Genomic DNA, 15,484 nt, shown 5'->3' with positions numbered 1-15,484 from the left:
CCCTGACTACCTTCAAGATGGCATCTGATGACAAGCAGGAAAAGCCAAGTTCCTATACTCTGGAGGTCACATGAGTAAGCCAGCCAATTAATGTAGACACTGTTCTCTCAATGCCAGTGTGCTTGTAGGGCCTGTCACACCTCCCATGCATAGTTATTGGCTAGAAAAAGGCGCCAGGCAAGGTGGGAGGAGAAACAAATGTGTGTAACCAATTCTTCAATCTTAATTGCTTCTCAATGCACTCTGACTGCTCTTGGTGATCTTATTCATGGTCTAATTACCATTACACCAGGTGCTCCATGTAAAGGCACAGTGATCACTTGTAGTGTGATGTCTGAAGCATATAACAATATCTGCCAAGTGTTTGCGGTCCGGACTTCCTTGCAGTCTTTGTCTGTGTCGAGTTATCATCCTCAGGTCATGGGAGTCAATGAAGTCAGTGGTGTGTAGCAGTCAGTATCATTTATGGTCACTCCATGAAACTTGCTGCCCCTACAAACTTCTATAAGTCTGCCTCCTGGACAATAAACTCATTATGCCTCATGGGAGAAACGGCCCTACCAGGAACACTGTAGATTTTATAAACACCATCATCAATATACCCTGGAAGGAGAAATATTGCTTCCTATCCATGGATATTTACTCTCTGTATAAAGTGACCAATCACGATCTAGGAATACAATGTATTTTACACTTTCCAAACAATGACCCAACAATCCATCTTTATACTTAATAATGAATGATTTAATTCATTGTAAAACACAATGCCTTCCAATTTAATAACCGGATATACAAGCACTGGGACCGTAATGGGTACTAAACTCACACCTAGTTTCACAAACCTCTTTGTGAGCTTCTTTGAACAGAAATTCATATACCACCAGCCTCTGTTTGCTTAATGCATTAGCTACTAGAGATACATTGATGATGTATTTTATCATCTAGAAATAGAATAATTAAGATCTTAATAAATTCATCACATCCATCAATAATAATGACTGGGGGCTTGAATTTACACACACAGCTGTCCCAGACAACACTGAATTATATTGTTTATTATGATGACAAAAAAGTGCTAAAAGTGATAGTTATTTCATAATGCACATTACGAAATATGGTTGACCCTTTTAGAGGGTTCAGAAGAATTAGGCAGAATTCAGATTTCAAAACAGAAAGAAAACCATAATGACATGATTCAAAGTAAAGAGATTCTTTCTTCCTCTCTGATCATAAAAAAGCCAACACCCTCAACCACGAACAATGCCTTTTACCCAGTACTGTCATGCAAAGTTATAATCACTATCATGTAAAAACAAAAAAATATATACAATCCCTAATAAACATTAGAACATACTGCAACAGGTCCCATATCCTAAATCTACCACCCAAACCGAGAAGGATTCTCAAAGAAGGATCCTCAAAGATATCTCCAAGCAGCAAGAAATTTACGGAAAGTAAAAGCAAACACCACTGCTTGGTCACTGCCAAAAATTCTTGGAAGCTCCAAATGTGGTCAATCCAATTATAAATGTTGCCAATCCAAAAAAAAAAAAACTTTAAATGGAATCAAACCAATGAAAACTTTAATATAAAACAATTCATGATTTGAGGCTCATCACATGTGATCTACGAGAAAAATATTAGGATTACAGGTTCAAAACTCTTACACCTCTAGGTATTAACAAGTAAAATAAATTGAAAATATAATGTAGTTCCCAGACTGACTTCTACAATGTGTACTCTATATATTGTCTATCCCTTACCATCGATCTCTGAATTGTTTGATCAGCTGAATCTTGATCTAGGTGAAGCATAACAATGGTGGTGAATGGAAGACCCAATAACATCCATACTGGGCATTACGAGTACTCAGTGATGCCTTTAAAGCGACTCTGTACCCACAATCTGACCCCCTCAAAACCACTTGTACCTTCGGATAGCTGCTTTTAATCCACGATCTGTCCTGCGGTCCGTTTGGCAGGTGATGCAGTTATTGTCATTAAAAATGCCTGGAGCATTCCTAATGATGAGGAGGGCGGAGAGGAGGGACGGAGGGTTGGTGCAAACTTAGGGAACCGATATGCCCGTAGGGCACGGAGCTGCAATTTTAAAAGTAATTTTTTTTAAAAGCAGCTATCCGAAGGTACAAGCGGTTTGGGGAGGGGCAGATTGTGGGTACAGAGTCGCTTTAAGAAGAAGACCAACCTCAGTCAGGCAGGGGTTAACTGCAGCTAAATTAATAAAACAACAAACAGTTAACTCACCTTGGCCGGTTCCCCGCCTCCGCATGTCTTTTTCTCCGCATCCGTTCCCGACGCAGCCATTGTGACGTATACTGACTGCGCCGGGGATGCCCAAAGCTCTCCTGAGCGGCCGAGCATCTAATCGGAGATGCTCGGCTGCTCGGGAGAGCTTCGAAAGAATGACAGAGGCTTCGGGTACTTCTGGAGTCTCCCGAAGCCTCTGTCATTCTTTTGAAGCTCTCCCGAGCAGCCGATCGTCTCAAATTAGATGCTCGGCCGCTTGGGAGAGCTTTGGACATCCCCGGCGCAGTCAGTGTACTTCACACTGGCTGCGCCAGAAACGGAAGCCCAGGTGAGTTAACTGTTTGTTGTTTTTAAATGGTCGCCCCATACGGTGGGGATGCGGACATTTGTTAGCCCCTCCACCGTATGGGGCGACCATACCCGGCGTATAAGACGACCCCCGACTTCTGACAAGATTTTTTGGGGTTAAAAAGTCATCTTATACGCCGGAAAATATGGTAGTTGGCTGGAGCTTACCATATACAGGCAGTGACCAGGATGACAGGCAGGAGGGTGGTGATTTGGGCAGCATGGTGGCGATGAACTGAGCAACATGTAGCATGTATACAATGTATGCCACACTTCTCATTAAAGGGTAATCCTGCAAAAAAAAAAATCTTTTAAATCAAATTAGTGTCAGAAAGTTATTTAGATTTGGAAATTACTTTTATTTCCAGTACTTATCAGCTGCTGTATGTCCAGCAGAAAGTAGTGTATTTTTTCAAGTCTGACACAGTGCTCTCTGCTGCCACCACTGTCAATGTCAGGAACTGTCCAGAGCAGCAGCAAATCCCATAGAAAACCTTTCCTGCTCTGGACATTTCCTGACATGGACAGAGGAGGCAGCAGAGAGCACCGTGTCAGACTGGAAAGAATACACCAATTCCTACAGGACATACAGCAGCTGATATATTTTTAAATAGAAGTATATTACAAATCTGTATAACTTTCTGAAACCAGTTGATTTGAGAGTAAAAAATTGCTGGAGTACCCCTTTTAATTACAGGTGTTCACATTTATTAGAGGCAAATAACAAAAAAAATTTTGAATGAATTTGGTTGTTACAATTTACCATGTCCTACTACTACTGTCCTACTACTCATACTTAAAGAGGCACTGCCACATCTTAATTTTTAATTGGTGGGGGTCTGAGTGATCAGACTGCGGCTGATCAGTCCAAGTTATTCACTCACACAGTAGGGAAGAGGATTGTGCGGCACTGCACACGCCGCCTAATTCATTCTTCCGACCTATTAAAACTATAAGTATTAGTAAGGAGAAGGATTACGGCAGTAGTTATGACAGTGAAACAGTGAATCAGTAGGAATAGCAGCAATACTTATAGTAGGGTAGTAGTTTATTTTGGGTTTCTTTAGCGCAGTAGTGGACACAGGGCCAACCTTAGCTATGTGCGTTTAGGGAGGCGCTGCCAGGATGGGTAAGTAATTAAGGGGTATATACTATTGGGGGCAGCACACAAGGAGGTACACACTACTGTGGGCAGCACACAAAGGGTCTATCTATATACTATTGGGGGCAGCACCAAGGGGTCTATACTACTGGGGCAGCACACAGCAGTCTATACTACATTGGGGCTGCACACAGGGCCTCATACTATATGGGACCTTCGCAGAGGGGCCTGATACTATTTAGGGACTGCATAGAGAGGCCTATATTATATAGGGACCTTACTACTATACCGGGGCACAGAAAATACCTGATTATTAAGTGGGGGCACAGGGATAGCTTAAAACTATGAGGCACAGAGGTGTAACTACTATATAGGGGTACAAGGGACCTAACTACTGTATGTGTTGGAGCCTAAAATGTTTCTCTGGCAGATTCCGGAGAGAGGATTCACAGCCGGGGAAGACTTCAAGGTGGCCCACGCTGGATGGAGACCCTCATCGGACACTCTCACCATCAGAAAGTAAACTCACAGTAACAGAGTACTCTGCGTCTTCTATAATTTTATTGACATCAACTGGAAGCAAAAAGTCAGCCGCCTAAAACCAAGCGACAAATCAATTTATTACAAATGTTGAATACAATTAGACTTTTCTTAAAAATTCCACCATGGTCGAATGCAATTCCAGATTCAAGAGGCGGCTAATCATTACCGAGTCCTCTTCAACCTCTTCCAATACGGGATGCAAATCCAGGCACAGGTGCAATTAAAGGAGAACTCCCACCTCTACGACGCAGTTTATGGCCCCCATTACTGCCCCTATAACGGCTTCCATTACTGCCTCCATAACGGCTCCCATTACTACCCCCATAATGGCTCCCATTACTGCCCCCATAGCGGCCCCTATTACGGCCCCCATTACTGCCCTCATAACGGCCCCCATTACTGCCCTCATAACGGCCCCCATTACTGCCCTCATAGCGGCTCCCATTACTGCCCTCATAGCGGCCCCCATTACTGCCCTCATAGCGGCCCCCATTACTGCCCTCATAGCAGCCCCCATTACTGCCCTCATAGCGGCCCCCATTACTGGCCCCATAACGGCCCCCTTTGCCCCCCCCCCATGAAGTATAACACACAGTAACTTCAACAATTTTATTGGCATCAACTGAAATGATAAATTGCACAAGGTCACAAAGGAACAAATAAAGTTATTACAAAAGTTATGCGTATCTACCGCCTCCTCTACTACCACCTCCTCTACTACCACCTCCTGCAATGGAGGATCCAGATCCAGCCCTACCCCCTCCTCTGCTTCCACCATTGCCTCTTCCCCCATTGCCTCTTCCACTGTTGCCTCTTCCACCATTGCCTCTTCCACCATTCCTCGATCTCCTCACTCTTGACCTCTGTATAAGGAGACACAGGATACGATGAGCTCATGGCGGTTATAAGGTTACCATATAACAGTGATAATAATGGCATTACCGGCTGAGCCGCAATATCACATGTCACCACGATGACATCACGATCATCTTCCACCATAAAGGATGCTGTGCATGACTTCACCAGCTGCGGGGAAAAAATTAAGGATGAGTGGTGACTACACTATGGATGTTGAATGCACTGTCCCATAGCAGGCAGGAGTGATTACACTGGCCAACAAATTTTCAAAAGTTGTTTGGTTCCGAAATAAAATTAGCCATTTCTTAATGATTTTTATGCGCTGAATTCAAATATCACAAAGAAAAATGTTAATTGGCTCTAGTTTCAATGATATGGAAGAGTTCTCATGTTACTGTTTTGTGAATTGTAAAGAATACAGTATCAATGGAAGTCAATGGAAGAACGGATGCACACAAATGCATACGTTTTTTTCATCCTTTTTTTGCAAAAAAACGGATTTAAAAAACGCAGTGTGAACCTAGCCTTACCCTGATACTTTTTTTCCATATTGGTCATTCTAAGATGATGCAATATACCAGTTGATGATGCAATACTGATAATGCAAACTTTTCCAGTATTGTATCACAGGCTGTGAGAAATATAGAAAGTATGTCTATATCTTGAAAATTAGAGCCAATTTCAAAATTTGAACATCATTTACGATTTCAGCCCCCAAAATTAGTTAAGATCAACTGTTTTCATGTCGGAACCTTTTTGGCCGTTGACCAGTGTTATTGATTATGGAAGATCTAGCCAGAGTGTTGTACTGTATCTGAACGACTATACCCAGAGAACCTGCTGAGAGATCCTTCTATGCCCTGGCCTGAGGCCAGGACCCTGTTGTGGGACTATTCTTTATGTCTGGCGATACCCTAGCCATGTCCAGCTACAGCACACTGGGGAGGGAAAGCTGTAAAAAGATCAACTCTTATACTCTTATCTCTCTTGGTCTGCCAGCAGGCCAGTTGTGTTCTATACAAGTCAAAGTACAAATGTTGGATTACCAAGATTCCTGAACCATGAAACAATTGTATATTGCCCAAATAAGTCTGTGTAGCATATAATATATATATATATATATATATATATATATATATATATATATATATTTATATTTGTACTGTACTACAACTACAAAGTTCTTTAACTGTTTAACTCTGTGCTAATTAGCATGCGACACTCTGCACAATACTACCGCTATCTAAAACAAGAGGTTCCATGTCAGTGTATCCAGGGGGTGGGAAAACCTCTGACAAGTGCCTTAGTTGTACTACAACAACCAGCTCATGAGTATATGTATGGGATCAAACGTCACTTCCCTCAGGTGTATATACTGTATACCTGTTTAATGTCTGATGTCACATGACTCTTGTGTTGTGTAAATAGCATTATTCCGTGTATTGTAGTATAAAATACTGGATTACACGTACCCCGTCTTCACGGAACTCGCAGTCATCCGTCACCTCTTTTTCCAGTTTCTGACATATTGTTTCTTTTATGGTGAAGTGAAGTTCATGAAAAGAAGATGCTTCATTCTATAAAATACAATAACAACAGTATAATAATGACAATATTTAATGTCCCAATTCCTGTGGCTGGGCCTAGTATGGCATCTATTCACTAGTAATATGTTAGGTGCACCTTTCAAGCCTGAAAAGGATCTCCACGTCTGTTGGTAGTAGGAATCCTCAATCCAAGAACACAAGCAAGTGGACTTTCAAGTGGACCTTATCTTTTGGAGGGTAGGTTGTACAAGGACCTCTGGACATTTCTAGGAACCACAAGTTGTGGTTTTCAGCCCGGCCTAGTTACTTAAGCAGAAAGCTCCCTGACTGACAGGGAGAAAAAAGACTCAAGCTCCACTGGGTAAGCCAGGATCACATGATTATATGACCCTCAGCATCCCACTCGTAGTGACAAACGTTGGTTTTAGGCAACCAATTTGCACTCTCCACCCAAGCACATTAACCTATTCTAGGCCACTAGCATTAACATCTGTATGCAACTGAACTGTACAAGTGCCTATAAGTTATCAGTAAAGAAAGTATTGTGTCACCACCTCCTTCCTTGTCTCCATGCTGTGTGGCCCATCTGCACCTAACTAGCAGCAAGGGCCATCTTGCCATACAGCAATGTAAGAGCTTGGCCCCGGGGGAAATACAGGCCCACATCACTGACCACCATACACATTGATGCAGCCCCTCAAAACTTTTGCTGCAGCACCAAGAAGAGAGAGAGAGATTACAGGGAAGTGCCAGAGTGCAATCTGCCCCTTAGGAAACCATAGTGCCCACAGAGACCATGACACCACAAGGCCCAGCCATCCTGCAGGTAACATAACCACTCTTACTCTGAAGCTCATAACATCCCCTCACTCCAGAGGTCAGCGCAACACACAGGAGAGAGAGGCCTAGCCACCTACAGACTTTACCATACCTCCCAACTTTTGCAAAGAGCAAAGAGGGACATGTGCGCCACGGTCCCCATAGCCACGCCCCCATAGCGACCCTCCATAGCCACGCCCCCATAGCAACCCTACATAGCCACGCCCCCATAGCAACCCATCCATAGCCACTCCCCTACAGTCACCACATGCTGCTAACTGAATAGTGCCCTATACAGTATCCAATCCCCCCCAAAATGCCCTATATAGTATCCAATCCCCCATTATAGTGCCCCACATAGTGTCCAATCCCCCACATAGTGCCCCACATAGAATCCAATCCCCCACATAGTGCCCCACATAGTATCCAATGCCCCCATATAGTGCCCCACATAGTATCCAATCCCCCATATAGTGTCCCACATAGTAGCCAATGCCTTCCATATAGTGACCCACATATTATCCAATGCCCTCCATATAGTGCCCCACATATTATCCAATCCCCCATATAGGGCCCACAGAGTAGCAAATCCCCCATATAGTGCCCCACATAGTAGCCAATCCCCATATAGTGCCCTACATAGTAGCCAATCCCCCATATAGTGCCCCACATAGTAGCCAATCCCCCCATTAGTGTGGCCCCAGCAAAAAAAACAATAAACCAGTAACTGGTAACTGTCCGCCGGTCCCAGCAGCTCCTCTCCCGGCAGAGCGCGCACTCCCTTCATCCTCCGGGGCGGGCAGCGGGGTACAGAGACACTGACTGTACCGGAAGTGACCTGCAGCCTCTATATGAATTACTTCCGGTACAGTCAGTGTCTGTATACCCCGCTGCCCACCCCGGAGGATGACAGGAGTGCGCGCTCTGCCGGGAGAGGAGCTGCTGGGACCGGAGGACAGGTGAGTTAATGGTTCATTGTTTTTTCCGCTGGGGCCACATATAATGCGGGACACTGGGTGCCGTTTCGGGACCGAGTGACAGCACCCCGAAAACGGGACTGTCCCGCGGAATCCGGGATAGTTGGGAGGTATGACTTTACTACTACTACTACCACCATCATCCTCTCCACTACCCCTCTCACTCTCCTCCAGTCTGCTGCAAATCCATCAAATGTACCGATAAATCTTCAAAAAATATTTGACTATTGATGACATCAGGCTTCAATGATCTGATCACCCAGGGCGACCAATCACTGCTCAGCTTTTACTTCTCAAACTACTTTAAAGGGGTAGTGCGGCGCTCAGAAATTATTCACAGAATAACACACATTACAAAGTTATACAACTTTGTAATGTATGTTATGTCTGTGAATCGCCCCGTTCCCCATGTCCCACCACCCCCACCCGTGTACCCGGAAGTGTGGTGCGCTATACATTACCTGATCCGTGTCGAGGGCCGTCCGCCATCTTGTGCCAAACATCATCTTCGGACGGACGGCCAAGTAGCTGCCGCCCGTCCCCCCTCTGCCGCGTCACATTTGTGCTCAGCTGCGATTGGCTGAGCACAGTTATGCTCAGCCAATCGCGGCTGAGCATCGGATGACGCTGCAGAGAACGGCCGGCATTCGGGACAGTCGGAGCTGTTCGCCGTCCGCCCGAAGAAGACGTCACTCGCTGAAGATCGGAGACAGGTGTCGGCACGTGACAGGTGAGTATAGCGCACCACACTTCCGGGTACACGGGTGGGGGTGGTGGGACACGGGGAAGGGGGCCATTCACAGACATAACATACATTACAAAGTTGTATAACTTTGTAATGTGTGTTAGTCTGTGAATAATTCTTTACCGCCGCACTACCCCTTTAAAAGCGAAAGTTGTGCTCCGATTGGTTGCTATGGGCAACAAGGCAGTTTATCTGTATTGCTGCACATAACAGCCAATCAAAGCTCAGCTTTATCTGTCTTGTTGCCTACAGCAACCAATCAGAACACAACTTTCATTTTCCCAGAGCAGACTGAAAGTTAAAACCTGAGCTCTGATTGGTTGCTACAAAGGCTACAAAGATGTATTATGCCGTTAGTTCTGATAATAATATATATAGATGTATGATTATATTTATAAATCAAGCCCATTATTGGGATCAGAAGCCCTGGGTCATCTTGCCATAAATCACATTGCTGTAAAACATTGGGGGAGATTTATCAAACATGGTGTAAAGTGAAACTGGCTCAGTTGCCCCTAGCAACCAATTAGATTCCACCTTTCATTCCTCACAGACTTTGGAAAATGAAAGGTGGAATCTGCTAGGGGCAAGTGAGCCAGTTTCACTTTACACCATGTTTAATAAATCTTCCCCATTGAGTATGGGAGATGTATACTGTCAGGGAGACTTACCATGCTGTACTCGGTGCCATTTCCATGGAGCCTGTAGAGGGCGCTCTCTCCAGACACTCTGTTGTAGTAATCAGTGCCGATGAGACACATTACGGAGATGTCGTCATCATCCCATGGCATTGTGGGTAATGTGTTGCCATGAGTAGCTGCAATGGCTGCCAGCACGAGGCCCAGAATCAGATAATTGTCCATGCTGCGTGACTGGTGATACTGGATGACTGTGGCACTTTTATATGGTCCGGAGGATGTCGCTAAATAATTACAAAATAGTTTGCAATGAAGAGAAAAGAACAGGATTGCAGCACAGAGGAGGTTCTGAGATTACAACATGACGTCCACACTGAAGAGAAAGAGAAAGTCGCTGACAGATGTGGAGGGAACGTGACAGCAGTTTAATATTCAAGACAACAAAAAGTTCTGTCTGTCTGTGGGAAAGCTGGGTGACAATTCTAAGCCTCTTCACAGCTCCCGCCAGGGTTGTTACATCTATCCTGAATGACTAACTAAGCTGCACAATACAATTGACTTGGTTCAGAAAAACAAGTTTGCTTTCTTCCAAAAACAGCGCCACACCTTTTGTGTCTGGCATTGCCACTCAGATCCATTCACGTCCAGGGAAATTAACTGCGATACTAAAATAGTCATGACATTAAACTACTGTACGCCCCCCTCATGTTCTGACCCCTGATAGCCCTGTTATGTATCCTCCTGGACCCAAACACCATAGCCCTGTGATGTATCTCCCTCATTTGGCCCTAACCCCACAGACCTCTGCTGTTCCCTTCCTGGACTGGAATCCCATAGCCCTGCCATGTGTTTCCCGAAGCCTAGACCCCCAAAGCCTTATAATGTGTCCCACCGGGGTCCCGACTCCATAGTTCTGTGATCTGCGACCCAGACCTGATAGCCCTGTAATGTGTTCCCCTGATCTCTAAACTCTACATCCCTTTTATATGTCCCCCTGGGACTCGGACCCCAAAGCCAGCTGATGTGTCCCCTGAGGCCCAGATCCAATAGCCCTGTGATGTTCCCTATGCTATCAGCAGAAGATCCAGTAAAATGTCAGGTGGTGCCTCCATGGATCCCACAGATGATTGATGGGATTAAGATCTGGGGAATCTGGGGGCAGAGTCACCATCTTGATCTCTTCGTCATGGTCCTTAATCATGAGCAATGTCTGCTGTGTGGCCCCCGGGGCATTATCCTGCTGATCGCTGCCATTAGGGGGTCCCACTACCACTACCAATACTGAAGGGGCGGGTACTTAGTGTGTACAATGATTAGGTAGGTGGTAACCAGTCAGTTACTGTTGATGTTATTTGTTGTGTCGCCAGCACTGTAGCAGTGCACAGGTATGATGTTGGTACCTGCTTTGCATATGGCCGATTTATGTCCCCAAATAGTCGATAACCTCTGGGCTTGTTGCGGGTCCCTTGGTCTCTTGTCACAGCAACCTGGAGTGGTAACTGACCCACTTGGACTGTCTGTACCGCCACCCTCAGAGAAGGGGAAAAATAACCCAAGGTGTGCGGTGGTGTGTGTATAGGTGCAGGTGCAAACAGAGGAATACAGAATCCAGTGCGTTTCGTTTACTCTATAACTTGGCAAAAAGACAGTACACGTTATGCAGACAGTGCAAATCTCGGTACAACTTGGTAGCTGACAATAGTAGACTTGCGCTTGTTTAGGAATACTGTAGGTGCTCGAAAAAGTAAGTGCTTTAATGGAAGTGGTAGTGCTTTGTAGAAGGAGAAAGAATAGGAGAGGGGTTGCCAGAGGAGCCCTTGCCAAGTGTAGATCCTGTACTCTGCCAGAACTGTAGTGTAGTTATATAAACAGAGATAAGTGATACTCGTACTCACGTTTAGACAATGTCTCACTGCTTTCTGCCCCCTAGTATCATAGGGTAGCACGAGCCCCAGTCACCGGTTATGTGGGTGTAGCGGGTTCCCAAGACTTCCCAGTTGCCCTGCACTTCGCTGTAGGATGTGTAGACCTTTTTACTATAGTAGCTTTGCCCTACTAAGGTCAGCTCCTCTTTATTCAGGAGTTTACCCTGCATGTTTTTGAGAGGTTCCCGTTGTGGGCTAGGATGTTTCTAAGTGGCTACTCTCCCCTTAAGGTAGCTTATCAATGCATAGTAGAAATAGTGTTCACTTGTAGAAATAAAGTCTCTCTCTGAGCTAGCATCTGCCTTTGGTCCCTATCAGGGGTCCTGGCCACAGCCAGGCCCTGGCTAAACTTCTGCAGGAACTTGGTTCTGTTGTGTCCTTTCTCACTAGAAACTAAGTGAAGACTGACTCTCTTCCTCCACCAGTTTAACTTCTTCTACAGGGGTAATGTATAAACCCTCCTGTGAGTGGTGGGGCTGAGGGTGGGTAAGAGAGAGGGAGAAAAGGATAGGACAGACAGAAAGAGCACCTGCGAGTGGTCAGCACATAAACACATGACATAAACAGTTAACCCATTACTTCAGCTGTGTATAGAAAGACAAATAAATAATAGTGACATCTAGTGGGGAAAATAAATTACTACATCCACCACTTTAAAGGACAACTCCGGCGTTTTTCTTTCTTAGCTTATTTAACACACATTACAAAGTTATATAACTTTGTAATGTATCTAAATAAGCGGTCTGCCCCCCCCCCTTCATCCTCCTTGGTGTCTTCTGCTAAAGTGAATGGGACATGAAAAGGCTGCTGGTGCACTTGCGCACCAGCAGCCTTTTCATTGGCTGGACCGTGACATGGCTTCCAGTTTGCTCAGCCCTGATTGGCTGAGGGAGTTCCAAAGACGCCGGCTGGAAGTGACGGAGTCGCGGGCGGCGGGAGATTCAAGTGCCGATGATCACCGATGGGATCGTGAGTATGAACTGTGTGTGTGTCTGTGGGTTTTTTTTAGGTCCCGCCGGAGTTGTCCTTTAAGCTGTGTGAGAACTTTAGGACAGGTGCATATAACAGAAAACACCAGTGGTGGGATACCACACAGTCACTTACATATCCTCTCATCTCCTAAGCACCAGGCTTAGCATCATGTCACCGGGTATGCTTCCTGCATCTAGCAGACACATTGTGTACGGATTCAGGTTTGGAAATGTTGTGCAGGAATACAGGGTTGGGAATGTTGTGAAGGAATACAAGGTTGGGAAGGTTGTATAATATTTCAGCAGCCACAGGTCTTGGAAATCGTGAGGACCATTATTGTTATGTGGCATAAAACAGGGCATAGCAAAACCCTTCTCTCATCCTGTCTGACAGTCTAGTTGCTATGGATACATTGTAACAACCACAGTCTTTGCAGCACAGTTGTCAATCAGAAAGTCCATAGCAACCAGTCCAGTTATTCCGATCTTCACTTCAAGACTAAATGCCACTAACCTGAGGACATAGAGTAGGCAGAGGAGCACGGCAGGGTCATTGGTTAGAGGTGCTGGATGAGCAGAGCGCCGCAGTTCCGTTAAGATCCCAGCTCAGTTGCCAACTTGCATTCAATTTCTCTGTAGACACCACAACCCCATGCAGATCAGTGTTGTGGTGGGGTGATCCAGCTAGAAGAAGAGCGTATTGGGCCTCTTTGTTAAACAAAGGTGAAATAACAAAGTATTCCACTGCCCACTAAATACTCCACAAGTCAATGTGTAACTTAATGGAACCGGGGAGCAAGAAGTAGACCAGTCAGTGGATGTAAAACATAGGATCACTGTATTTATCCCACCCATGCACCAACCCACAAAGAGCCAGCCCCGCCCCTGCTTACTGCCATAGTAATCATATTATTGGGAAGAGAAATCTGTTTACAGATATCCCAATACCCTACTGATTGTGAGAATGTAGAGGACACAGGGATCGTCTAAGCCCCTCCAACTTTGGACTCATATCTACTTTGGATATTCATATCTATGACTTCAGAAATTTAGGGCCTATAATATGTATGGATATTGCATCCCACTATAATGGCTGGACAATTCCATTACAAACCCTACCATTGGGAATGGACATAGAGGAGAAGATGTCTTACCATAAATCTTAAAGGGGTGGGCCATTGATGTTTTATGATAAATCCTAAGGAAGGGGAGGAGGAGGCACGGGGGAAGAGAAGATGGTTTATGGTAAATGTTGAGGAATGGCATGGAGTAACATGCTTTATGGTAAACCCTCCCTGTAGATATTGCCCTGCACATATAATGTGGTCAGCTCGGCCTGTGACTCCAGTACTTCTGCTTTCTTCACATAGAGAAGAACGTGATTTATATTATTACTTATTGCCCACAACTTCTGCTTCTCGTACATGCAACATATTACTCTCCAACATTTCACTTTTGGGGTTTTACCACAAGCAACTGTGTTGATTTAGACAGCAATTCAGATTGAGAGAAGTGGCGTTGATAAAGAGTTTTAAGACAATACATTTGCATGTGCATAAAATTCTATGGGTCCCCCATAAACCCTTTGAATTGAACAGATCATTACCCATCTCAAAATTCTGAATATATATGATTTTTATTGGGATAAAAGGGTTTTCTCTCTATGTCATTAAGACGTGGGGATTCTTCTAGGCCATTCATGCTCCACTGGGAATTCTGGGAAGAAAAGATATGCAAAGTAGCTAAACTGCCCATAGCAACCAATCACGGCTTAGCTCTGTTAAAACGGAGGGTGAGCTGTGATTGGTTGCTGTGGGCAGTTTATATACTTTGTTAAATCTGGCACAGTGTCTTTTCTTCTGGAGAGACACTGACTTTAAAGTGTAGAAATCAATAGTACAGGCGACTTTAAGAAACGTTGTAATTGGGTTTATTAGCCGAAAAATGCATTTTTATCATGAAAAAGACGTTTGAATCTCTCCCCCTGTCTTCATTGTTCTCCTATGGAGAGGGGAGGGATGGAGGGAGAGGAGTCATCAAAACAGGACAACAAAGAGTTAATTTACAGCTACATCACAGCTTTCTCCTCTGACAGCCAGCACTGACCTCTCTGACCTCTGAATAGCAGCTCAGCACCTCCTGTTCCCCTTAATAGTGATAATCCCCCTCCTGTTCCGCTTAGTACTGATAATTCCCTTCCTTTGCCCCCAAATAGTAATAACCCCCTTCATGTTCCCCTTAGTAGTTATAATCCCCCTCTTTACCTCAAAATAGTGATAATCCCCCCTCCTTTGCCACCAAAAAGTGATAATGCCCCCTCCTGTTCCACTTAGTAGTGATAATCTTCCCTCCTGTGCCCTCCCTCTTCATCGGCATGCCCGATGCATGCCGATCTCATGGAGCAGCATTTGCCAGGCAGACATCACTAGCTGCTCCAGATAGGGATAAGGAAGCCTGCAGTCTAGAAGTGAAAGACACTGAGCAGTAACATGATCGCTTTTAGGACACAGACCCAGTTAACAGCACCGGGTAGAGCAGGGAGTTCGGTGTCAGACTGGAGTCTCTGCTTCTGTACTTATACTCTGTTGTGCAATACGCTATTAACACACAAGACCTTGGAATATATGTACAGGAGCAGAGATATTAGTCTATTGCTGACTTCCCTGCTCCTATACTGTAGTGAGTGATCACACATATAATGTATTCATTGCCCCTCAATGTATAGGAGTGACCAGTGCCGGCCC

At 44.9% G+C, this 15,484-nt stretch overlaps 1 protein-coding gene across 2 annotated transcripts; it reads right to left on the bottom strand.

The window, feature by feature from the left end:
• Positions 1-4,878: 4,878 nt before the first annotated feature.
• On the bottom strand, positions 4,879-13,021 carry LOC138784855 (cathelicidin-related peptide Pt_CRAMP2-like). 2 transcript variants are annotated; one of them, XM_069960547.1, is made up of 5 exons: positions 12,874-13,021; positions 9,878-10,128; positions 6,591-6,695; positions 5,203-5,286; positions 4,879-5,123 (listed from the first exon to the last, which is right to left on the bottom strand). In XM_069960547.1, exons 2-5 carry the CDS (start codon positions 10,067-10,069, stop codon positions 4,938-4,940), a joined length of 567 nt encoding a protein of 188 aa, XP_069816648.1. In that variant the 5' UTR covers positions 10,070-10,128; positions 12,874-13,021; the 3' UTR covers positions 4,879-4,937. The 2 variants fall into 2 exon arrangements, with proteins under 2 accessions (XP_069816648.1, XP_069816649.1); XM_069960548.1 differs by lacking the exon at positions 12,874-13,021 and adding an exon at positions 11,740-11,792.
• Positions 13,022-15,484: the final 2,463 nt, after the last annotated feature.

The sequence above is a fragment of the Dendropsophus ebraccatus genome, chromosome 2 (assembly GCF_027789765.1).
Source record: "Dendropsophus ebraccatus isolate aDenEbr1 chromosome 2, aDenEbr1.pat, whole genome shotgun sequence".
In the NCBI taxonomy this organism is placed as follows: Eukaryota; Metazoa; Chordata; class Amphibia; order Anura; family Hylidae; genus Dendropsophus; species Dendropsophus ebraccatus.
This window is presented reverse-complemented; position numbering and strand designations above follow the sequence as displayed.